Source organism: Alosa sapidissima, chromosome 11 (genome assembly GCF_018492685.1).
Source record: "Alosa sapidissima isolate fAloSap1 chromosome 11, fAloSap1.pri, whole genome shotgun sequence".
NCBI lineage: Eukaryota > Metazoa > Chordata > Actinopteri > Clupeiformes > Clupeidae > Alosa > Alosa sapidissima.
The window spans coordinates 28,015,444-28,027,360 of record NC_055967.1 but is presented as its reverse complement, the minus strand read 5'-3'; the positions used below and the strand labels follow the sequence as shown (position 1 = coordinate 28,027,360).

The window sequence follows — 11,917 nt, the reverse complement described above, 5'->3', positions numbered from 1 at the left end:
ACTCCATTGGCAACCGATAAAGGCACTGATGTGGCTCCACTATAGCCTGGATCCTGAGCACTGGGAAATGGGTCATCAGAAAAATGCACTTGGGGGGTCTGCCCAGCAACAGCGGGCCTACTTGTAAAGTTTGCCGCTGGTGGTGTCTGAAAATTTGGTATGGGCATGTGGGGGACAGGGGTGGAATGTGTATAGCTTGAATAGACCTGGGGACTAGGCCTAAAAGGCTGGGATGGATAGGGGGTGGTAACTGGGTAAGTCATGGCAGGCTGCTGGACAGCTGGCATCCCTATAAAGACATGTTGTGGGGAGCTCTGTTGAGGCAGGGTAGCTACAGGCCCATGTCCACTGTGTTTGGGAACAGAGGTGTCCACCAACCTGTTTGCCTGGTAGCCTTGTTTTAGGTCTGGGCTAGTGTCAAAGCGAAGTGGTGGTACTTGCCCTGAAGCTCCAGAGCCTGGCTGTCTTGCTGCATGGGCTGGAGTGTAGTACTGGTCAGCATCGGGGGCATGCATTGCGGGTGGTGGCGTATGTCGTTCCAGGGGCGGTAGGGTGTCGCCTTCTGCAGGCCCTGCGGGTGGTTGGAGGCTGGACGCCCCAGCGGAGCGCCACCGCAACTTTAGGGGAGAGTCTGCATAGCTCTGTGACATTTTGCTATGTTTGCTATGTGACATGTAAATTAAATGACAGTGTAATGTAATATGTGGGTTATGAGTATATATCAAGCTGTAAGATATTAAATGTTTTAAAGCATGTACTTCAATGCAATCAGTATAGTGAATTATGCAGTTTAGCAAAAAAACATAACTGAAAAGGATGTCAGTTCAAACTTAAATTTTGACCTGAGTATTTCTCTAGACATCAATTAGATGCACAATAATCACATAAATCACCAAAACCTTATTATTCAAAAATATTCCCTAATATCACTTAACTAACAGTCAAATACATTTGACATCATTGAAAATTCCTCCAATAGCAACAGTCAAACAATCAAAATTCAAAACAGTCTGTAAAGGATATAGTGACGATGATGAATGTAATACCCAGAATCACAAATCTGGTTGAGAATGTCAGTCCGCTCATTTAAGGTGATACAGTTCAGCATTCAAAACACAGGCCTGGCTGTAGAATTTTCGCCCGCTTGGGTCTTGAAGTGCCACAATCCGGGTCACGGCACCAAAGATGTAGCCCTCTAGCTCTCCATCCGCGCACGCCGCCGGCTTCCAGCACCTCCACTGCTACTCTGCGTTGTGTTATTATCGTGAACGTGAGGGTGCATCCGGTAGGAAGGGAGACACGGACACAGAAGGGTTCGGGATTGTGGCAGACCGTACTTTACTGGGCTTCATAGACAGCATTTATAAGGTTGATGGCATATACTCTCATTTATAACCAGTATGAAAAATCCTAATGCACTTCAGTTGTACATTCACATGTTAATGAATCCCCATATTACATTCAAGTGCTAACGAATACCAAAACACTAACTAACTAGCACAGTAACACATAGCTTAGCACTGTATTAGTGGCCACATTACACTCGAAAATAACGAAAATAAAAAGTGCTTTTTCTCAAAATGACTCAGCATTTAAGTCTTCAATAACTAGGTATAAACAATAGCTCAACAAAACGAACTTTCTAAGTAGTATTACTCAAGATAATTTCTATTTTATAAACTCATGAAACTAACGTGACTTACCTATAAGGTTGATGGCATATACTAAAGAAAAGATGGCGTTCTAAGCTAAACACGCATCAACCCTACGGTGTATCAAAAGGAACAATCAGAGTTAAACTAACGAAAATATAAATAATACATAGTCCTGCAGTGACACCTAGTGGCGCTACACATACACTGCCTTACATTACCATTAGCGTTGGTTGAGTGATGGAGGCCAATTTGATTGATTGCATTTGTAGAAAACTATAAATGCGGTTATACCAAGCAAATTGATAGCAACACTGTAATTGTATCTTTCAACTGTCATTTGTTGCACGTGCTACAAAAATCATTCTGTGCAATGGAAGATTTACCAACTTTACACCGGTCTGATACAGTTTTGCCTAGCCTATATACATGCATGAGACTGAGACGCCTGTTTATTTTGTTTTAAGTGCGTGCGGGGTGTGAGAGGGGAATCGATGTGCTTTGATTCCAGCTTGGTAGTTGTAGTCTGTGAAATTAAAAAGCACGTGTGTGTGAAGTATCCAAACAATGACACCTTCATTTCATTATGGCTGCTTTAGCAACACACCTTAAGCTACTGTGTAGGCTAGTGGGTCCCATTTAGAAGTGGCTACTTCATTCGCGCTTTCCTTTCATGGAGCTGCGTGAATTTTATTACAACTTTTCGCCACAATATGGCAATTTAAGTCCGCTTGATACTGTAAGGCGTAAGCCATTGGTTTCCAAATGAGATTTTATTTGTGTCGCCAGCATAGCCTATTGACAATTTATGTTGTAAATATGCCTACCTATAGCTTAGGGAAGCTAACAGCTTTCTATTAGGATCTAGTTTGTTAGTTACAGTTTTGTCATAACTCCCTGATGCATTTTTGCATTTAGAATAGCCAGAGCGTGGATATTTCAATCGGAAAATTAAACAATATCGGGTGCTTATGGACTAGGCTGGGTGAACCCAGCCTGATCTGCCCGCTATTTATTTTTTGATTTCTTAAAAGATTGAGCTTGGTTGGTGAAAGCCAGACTAGCCATGGACCTCAGTTACACAATGCAAGGAAACATGAATCAGCCTATATTTGCACGAACAATAACGGACAACAGCTCTTCAACTTTGGCCCGTTAAAATGTGTATGAACAGTCTAGCGAGGCATTTCATCAAGGCCCATTTGGACATGTCAGTTATTTGCACCACTGGTTAGATGTAAAACAGCATTTCGTTTCAGACTACTGTTACTTAATTTGTGCATTAACAATAACGTTTCAGAATACTGTTACTTAATTTGTGCATTGACAATAAAGTATCACATGAACTAAAGATGACTAAAATCTTATGTAGAAGAAGAAACATTTACAAAAAATCCATCCATCCAAAAAGGACCTTTGTTTTTGATAGCTGTTGAAAACGGCATGGAACTGACAGAGATGTTTTTGTTAATAAATAAATAAATAAATAAATAAATAAATAAATAAATAAATATTATGCTGATACCTTTTGCTTTTCCCAAATACAATGTAGCCTACAGGTGTAATTTCGATCTCTTTGTATGTCTGGAACATGTGAAGAAATTGACAATAAAGCTGACTTTGTAAGTGACCTTTCATCAATCCAGTTGCAATGGATGAACTGTGATGAACTGCCCTACTTGTGATTGTTTAGATATTTTAAAGGTTTTATAACAATGCTACATCTTCTTTGGCTATTCTACAATCTATTAACCTTTTCAGCACTTTCTGTGCAGCTGCACACACACACACAGGCATGCCAAACAAGCATACACAAAAGTTTCAAGAGTGGGGGATGGAGTAAAATATGGAGACAAATTGAAGTGTGATTTCTTTTCGCGGAACGGATGTACAGGACTGAGCGGCGGTCATATTTTGTACCGCTATGCGGTACATCTAGTTATGATTATGATTATGGTTACACTTTTGTCCAAATGCGACATACAAATACAAAACAATATAATACTTACATTTAACAGGGAACAAATTTATTCTGGATGCTAGGAGCATGTTATCCACATGAAATGTCAATGGAACAAACCCACATATCTGCGGTTGAGGTCAGTTCTTATACTCTTAACACACTAACACACACCTATGGAAAATCACAAGATGCCACCCCCCTAACAGTGATCCATCTAACTACCAGTCAAATGACTGCTTCTCTGGTAAGCTGAGCCCCAATAGAATCCAGAAATGGAGAAACTGCTTATATTCGGTTACACTTTACTTTACAGTATCGACACAAGAGTGACATGACACTGTCATGAATGTGTCATAAACAAGTCATAAACGTTTATGACATAACGGTTCTGTTATTACGTGACATTCGGTTTTTGTCATAACAAGTTAGGGATAGGGTTAGGGTTCATGTGTCATGACAGTGTCATGTCACTCTTATGTCGATACTGTCAAGTAAAGTGTTACCTTATATTCTTGTTCTCAGAGCCTCTATGCAACCAATGCATACTATCTGTACTGTCTAAAATTATAACTTAAAAATAATTCCAAAACTTTCGTCCGTCATCAATGTTTGGGGAACAGGTTCATATTTCTGCATTTGTCACATTCGTAGTGTCAGTGAGCACTACTACAGCTTTCTGTTTTGGATGGCTTGAAAACAAAAAACTCACAAGAATTTGCGGATTTTAGTATACAAAAGTGTGATCACCATATTCTTAGAATAATCCTGCTTTTCCTTAGCCTGGGTGAACTCTGTGAATCTGTGAGTGCATGTGGATTCCCTCAGCAGGTTTGTCTTCTGACCTTGATCTTCCCATTCAGTCAATGTCAAACCCAGGAACCAATCACAACCGCTTATCTGGCCTGGGTCGGACTGGATGAAAGACAGAGGAGTACGGTTGACACTACCAACGGCTGTGCTGGTCCCGTCAGTTTTAAATGACATGGACTTGTATTTTTCTTTGGAATTAAAGGTGCACTGAGCGATTATTGGGTAACGTCACTTCTGTTGATGTTCAAACAAAACAGAGAGCTAGCTCACTACTCCCTCCCCTTCCCTCCCGTGCAATTGAAACTCTCCTAAAATCGCATCTCGTTGGTGATTGGCTGGAACGGTTTGTTATGTTTTTATGGTCCAGGCTGTACCAAACTTTTTTTGTTTCCGTATTTGGAGCCTGGGCTGTCCACAGAGAGCGCACTTATTTTATTTACAGTGTATTCAGGGCACAGGCAGCTAGCAGATGGTGAGGTGATATTTGATATGTGACAAATGTTCTAGCTTAGAAACCGCGTAACATCACTTAGAGCATGTTTAAGCAAACAACTTCATTTAAAACCATCGTTTACAATAAAGGGCCTGCAACAGTTTGTGCAACAGTTTGTGAAGATTCTTCACTCTAGCAGGGTGAATAAAGAGATGAGGGATTCTCTGTCCCTGGTGGCCGTTGACAGTGTAGGACATCTGTTTCCAAAGCAGCTCTGCATGTGTTAGAGCAGTGAGATCCTCAGCCCTACCCCTGCTCTGAATTCAGTGGCCACTATTTGAGGTGTTTGTGCAGATGATTCATGTTGATGCAGTCCTTGGACCTGCAATCTTTTGTTATACCAGTCCTATGTTACATTACATTACATTACATTACATTAGGCTGACGCATTTTCAGCCAAAGCAACTTACAACATGGTAACAGTTAAAGCTTTTAAAACAATTCTCTCAACAATTCTAAAGGTAGAGTACAATAACAAAAAGTGCATCAGTGAGTGCATCAATGAGACAGTGATATTTTCGGTATCATGTCTCAATATAAATTTGTCTGTTTTGGCTGCAGTTTTGGAATTGAGTGTCAAATTGTGCACATAGATAGACAATTAGCAGAGGTTTTCCTGAGCCCATACAATGACATGTCTGGAAACAGGGGCTGTATTCATGAAAAAAATCTTAAAATAAATCTTAAGTAGATTCCTAAGAAAAAAAATAAGAAGTCCTTAAGAATGTTCTTAAATGCTATTCACTAATATTTTCTTAAGAACTGTCGTATTTCTTAGGAACTTCATTGTTTTCTCACTTAAGAACTTCTTAGATAAGAAAGGCCTGCATCATTTATCAACAGTGTTAACGTTACCTATACCTAGTTTAAAACGATGAAACCACGTTTCAATGACACACACACCATTCAGTGCCATTCATAGAGGGTCTGTTTATATTTTATGTTGTGTCCTGAACATGTGTGAAAGCATGTTTATGTATCAGTTATCAATCTCAATTCTATTTGTACTCATTTGTTACACCACAGTCCAAGTCTTAATCCATAAGCAATGTGTTTTTTCTAACAATTGCAATGGTCCTAATTCAAATTGCCATGATTGTTCTCTAGGTCTCAAGAGAGTGGATTTTTTAAGATAATGAGGTCATAGCATTTGTGGAGGATGTCCAGAAGAGGTCAAAGCATGTAAGTGTTTCTACCTTTTTACCATTTTACCATTGGCAAGCATATTCAAGTATCAAAATCTGACTGTGAACTTGTACTCATCATTTTATAGGTGCCAGGAAAGGGGGTTTGTGGCAGGTCTCTTCTAAATGCAGCAAAGGAGACTACACAGAAGAGCAGAAACACCACTGTTGATGAGCAGGTAAAAATGTCATTTTCTGACAGTGCATTGGGTTGTCATCCTCTCCTTGAATTGTAACATATATGGTGATAAACATAATTTGCCACACAGTTTTACTTATTATGGTAATGGCTATGTGTAAGACAGATGCAGCTCACTAGTGAAAACATTCTATTATGCAGAATTTGACTACAGAAGTTTGTGTTGTTTTTGTCAATTATGTGTCATAACTGTCTCTCAGGGTCTGGAAGTAGCAGTTTGCCGTCGTGGCATTATTCTTCGAGCATTGAATATGTACAGGCAAGTATTTCCATTTCAGTACATTGCCACTTGCTCATTTATTTATTTATTTTGATACAGTTCAATTTATTTCAAACAACGTCATCTTATCAGGTTAGCACTTACAGTAGGGCTGAGGTATTATATCGGCATTGTTCAAAATGTCAGCATCTACAATGGCGGAGATGACCATAACAGTTAACATAACAGTTAACATCTCCTTCCTTTGGTGAAAAGTATATGAATTTATCTTGCCCCTCATTTCTTAATGTGAATTGTATCAGTATACCAATCAATGTTTAAATCAGCATAATAATCCAATGTTAAAATACAATCCTATAGGGGCGAGATATTTGTTTCTCCAGAAGGAAGTTGCAGCCATTTGTAAACCACAGTTTTTTTGCATGGATGTTGTCTGCAAGTACTGGCACAATGTCAACAGAATTGTTGAAGCTTGGCCAGATTACTATCATTTTTTTAGCCATGAAGCCCTTGCTATCAGCGCTCCATGCCAAAGCACACGGGATCAAGTGTGAGGTATGTGTTCATTTGTCTGTTTGTGTATCCTATGTCCTATACTTTACAGGGTAGATGACAAGATAATAGTCTATTGAAACATGTTATCAATTGAGACTAATGTACTGCACTGCATTTACCTACAATTACAGATAAAATGGGCAGCAGGCAACCAGGATGGTGCTGGTTCCACCTTGGGAAAAGAAGTGGAAATGGTCAACTCTTTCCTTTCCAGGACAGCAATAAACACCAAGTTAATGAGCAAAGGAGGTTGGTTTTATGAAAATGTTTGGACAGGTTATAATTTAAATATTCACAGAATCCAGAGAAACCTTTTGAACAAGGGACTGGGCTGAACAAAATATTGTATTTAGTGCTATAATGCTATACTGCATTAAGTCCTTTTCCTGTAAAAAAATAATTATTATGGGCTAAAAAACTTCTGATAACCATTGTCTATTAGTACAGTTTAAAGAAACGCCGACTATTATTTATCCTGTAGCAAAGCAGCTATTTTTGGCAAAAAAAATAAATAAATAAAATTTCTTCTGTCATTTTTAACAGCCCGCACAGACATGTTGACGGTGCAGGTCATGGATTGGAATAGGAGAAAGGTGGAAAACATGTGCAACACCTTGTGCACAAGATTTCGTAAGGTAGGTCATGAACTTGAATTTGAACCATATTGCAACCCAAGGGAGAATTGGATAATGTTTACATGACATCTTTCCCCCTTTTTCCCCACAGACACAAGTCTTCAGAGGGAGAGGCAGAGCCTAGAGACCATGGAGACAGAGTTCTCTGCAGGTGATGGATCTGTGGAGCAGTGGGTCAGAGATGTCCAAGACTGGGCTGAACATGGTAAGTATACCCAGCTATCTTCATGACCAAGCTCATCTACTGTAAACAACTGTAACAGATATACAATGTTCGGTAACACTTTACGGTACGGGTACATGAATTATGCACATTAGGCACATGAGAGAGAAAAAACATCAAGCTTGTCTGGTGTCCCTTTAATGCATGAGGTCATGAATGAGAGACTATGAACTCAATTCCTGATGATTTATAAAATACAAAGGAATGAAGTAATGCATAAATCATGAATTAATTCATGCACAAATTCATGATAACTCATGTACCCTTACAGTAAAATGTTACACAATGTTCTCACAAATTCCACTTTGCTTTTTTAGAGTCCCCCACAGACAATAATGATTCTCTGTTGGAAGTGAGGAGAAGAATTGAGGAGACATCTTTGGGTTTAAGACAGTGAAGACTGCGCCATTATAGCCAAACAGGTAAACATTTTTATGAAGGATAACCATTTCAAGAATGTGTGTTCATGTTCATGTTCATGCACTCTCTTTGTCATGTTAACCTAATTTGTTGTATATGTATGTGTGATGTTTCCCAGACAGCAACTGCGGACGTTCTGTGATACGTGGCCGCGTGTGGAGGGAAAAGAAACAGCTGGAGGTCAGTGTAGTGGCTCAACATGACGATCTGGTCCAACCCCATCTGAAAATTGGCCCCGTCACCAACATGTTAGAGGCCGGCTACATATTTCCTTGGCATTTACCCCCCAATGGTAGGTTTCATATTGCATTATTTCTGGCAGGTATGCAGTCGTGGCTTGTGCCTGTGCCATTGTATTGTTCTACTGTTGTGTACACAGACGTTGTATGTAGTTAACCCATTTCTGCCATATTGTTTTATTTTTATTTTAGATGGCATGGACTTTTTTTTCCAAAAAAAAGATCTTCGACAAGGTAATGCACATAAGAAGACTGAGGAGGAGCTGTTGATACTTGCCACTGAAGTAAGGCAACACTGGGAGTTCCTCAATGAAAGGATGCAATCCTTGCGTGACCTTTCGATCAGCCCTACCAGTAAGTATTGTTTTTTATACCATTGAGGACACATTTTTCTTTTAGCATCACTATAACTATGAGTAATGTTAAATCTAAGTCTTATTTGAATTAATATGTTCTTCCTGACTCCTCCTTACCCTGAAGGTAGCCAGTCCAGCCTCTCCCGAGAAGCCCTTCAAGGTCTTCATGGAGAGCTCAATCGAAGGAGGTCTCAGCTGCTGTCTCAAATGGTCACAGTCAGGAATAAATACTTGCAAGTGATTAAAGCAGGACTTGATGGCTCTATGTTGGACCTTAATGAGGAGAAGGAAGAGGAGGAGCTGCTTGAGGAGCAAAATGGAAGTGATTTTGAGAGTGGCTCAGATGATGAGGACCTGCACTCCTCAGAATAAATGCAACTTGCCCTGTGTTTGTGTTGCCCACATCCAGGGCTGAAGTGCCCTTGAGCAAGGCACCTAACCCCTCACTGCTCCCCGAGCACCGCCATTGTAGCAGGCAGCTCACTGCGCTGGGATTAGTGTGTGCTGAGTGTGATTCACTAATTCACAGATTGGGATAAATGCAGAGACCGAATTTTCCTCACGGGATCGAAAAGAGTACATATACTTATATACCTTTGCAAATCAAGGACATAGGGTTAGCGTTTTGATTAAATTCTTGCTTAAATACATCTGTTGTTTCATATACATTTATCCCACATTATAATAATACAAATAAAAATAACAATAAAGGTTAATACATTCTAATAATAATAATAGTAATAATAATAATAATAATAATAATAAAGGTTCTATAATTAACTTCAAAAGGTTCCTCAAGCAACCTTTTAAAGGTTCTTCGAAGAACCTTTTGAGGTTCCCCCACAGTTTCAAATTGAAGAACCCCTAAAAGTTCCTCCAGGATCTTATCATTTTTACAGTGTAGGCCTAACATTGGTTGAAGCACTTGCCACATGGAGGTAGAGATGAAGGTTAAGAAGCTGAAGACGTGAGAAGTTAAAATAACGACACCCCTCCAGGAAAAGCGATATATGGGAGAAGTTAAAATAAAGACACCCCTCCAGGAAAAGCGATATATGGGAGAAGTTAAAATAAAGACACCCCTCCAGGAAAAGCGATATATGGGAGAAGTTAAAATAAAGACACCCCTCCAGGAATAGCGATATATGGGAGAAGTTAAAATAAAGACACCCCTCCAGGAAAAGCGATAGGCTATATGGGAAATATTTGGAAAGGTTCTTAGCCTAAAGAAGATGACAGTGCAAGTTATGTTCTATGTACTTCTTCAGAAGCCATTTAAAAGTAGGCTATGGCAGCCAGTAGGCCTATCTAGGGCCAGTAACTCGTCACAAACACTGCACTGGTAGACTAGCCTAACAGCCAAAAGTAAAGCTTTGCTTCATTCAGCATTATTATGGCAACGCTTTGACCAGCTCTACCGGAAGCACGCTTATAACATTCTGCTGTTGAACAGCAAACAGCGATATTGATATTAGACCATAATTGGATCATTTAACTGCAAATACGTTTTTAAAAATATTTAATATAATACTTGACCTGCTGTGAATATGTGGTCTCCCAAAGGCAACTTTATGACCAAGGTCATAGTTCTCTCAACACTGCCTATAGCCTAGGCCAGTGTTTTTCAACCTTTTTTGTGCCACGGCACACTTTTGACACTTAAAATGTCCCACGGCACACTAACATCCTGTGTGAAGAAAAAATAAACATACCATAGCCTAGAATTTCAAATAATACACAGATATGGCCTTATTATGGCTTCTATGCGACCTGCTCAATAAAACAAGCGCCCTCTGTTTCAGGTGACTGTATATAATTTAATTGTTATTTTATAACTGTAATATAATTGTAATTGGGTAATTTTCTGCGGCACACCTGATCTCTCACGGCACACTAGTGTGCCCCGGCACAGTGGTTGAAAAACACTGGCCTAGGCTATAAACAATTTTGGAATTTATTTGAATAAGATACAGTATGTCTTTGCATTGCAAATGTCTTTCAATTTACCCTAATCTCTTTCTTGCATTTGAACCATGCGTCACATGTTAATAAATATAATAATAAATAATATAATAAATCATCTTTAACTTACATTGTATACACAAGTTTTTATTTTATTTTTATAAAATAGGCCTAAAATAAAGATTGACAAGACAAAGAGGAGACACACACACACACACAAACTCCATAATACACTAACATAATAACTAGGCTACTTTATCTGACGATCGATCCATCCATTGTTATGTTTACAGTTTTTCCATGAAGGTCCAAATGTGCAGTGTTGATCATGTCACAGGTTGCCCAGATGGCGCTGGGGAGGTTTGAGAATCGCCGACGTAGCCAGATCAGGCTGTTGCTTATGTTGCTTATGTCAGCAGTGCAACTCTACCACCTAGAGGCGATGTCTTTAATCAGAGTAAAATATTTGTAAAGTTCTATTACATTAGAGGAGACTGCACTAACTGCACCACCAAACACCTGACTCCACAAAGGCAAGAATCATAAAAAAAAAAAAAAAAAACATCGCAATAAGCAACAACATTTTTTTCAACATTGGGGACGTTTTCATTGCGCTCACTTGCACAGGAAATCAACTCACCATTCAAGAAGAAACGCACCATTGAAATAAGGAAGTTGGTTGTTGCTTTGCATTTATTTGATTAGATATAGGCCGAAAAAGCCAGGTTCTAAGCTACGTTTTAAAACGACCAATCGGAACAATGTAGTAGAGTTCATCTATCCTGAATAGGAGCAACAAGTGCATCCATCCAACACTGGACTTTGGGAAAAAGCTTCCTCATCAATCATTAATGAGATGCTAATGACCGCGGAGCGGAGTTCAGCCGACTAGAGGGTGTGTGCTGGGGGAGTTGGTTTGCGGAAGGTGAAGGACTCTGTCAACTGGGATATTCGTCATAAGAAATACGATCATTTTTCGGACGTGAGAAGGACCGCAGACATGTCC

General features: G+C 39.5%; 1 protein-coding gene and 1 long non-coding RNA gene across 2 annotated transcripts in view; both read left to right on the top strand.

The window, feature by feature from the left end:
* The first annotated feature begins 5,974 nt into the window (after positions 1–5,974).
* Positions 5,975–6,749, top strand: LOC121724696. Its single transcript, XR_006035265.1, has 3 exons — positions 5,975–6,100; positions 6,192–6,281; positions 6,502–6,749. It is a non-coding gene; the product is annotated as an uncharacterized LOC121724696 (long non-coding RNA).
* Positions 6,750–11,530: 4,781 nt separating this feature from the next.
* Positions 11,531–11,917, top strand: part of fa2h (fatty acid 2-hydroxylase) — a 49,197-nt gene continuing 48,810 nt past the window's right edge. Inside the window, exon 1 of the mRNA XM_042111433.1 lies at positions 11,531–11,917. This exon is cut by the window's right edge and continues 276 nt beyond it. Coding sequence (XP_041967367.1) covers positions 11,912–11,917 — 6 coding nt within the window. The 5' untranslated portion in view covers positions 11,531–11,911.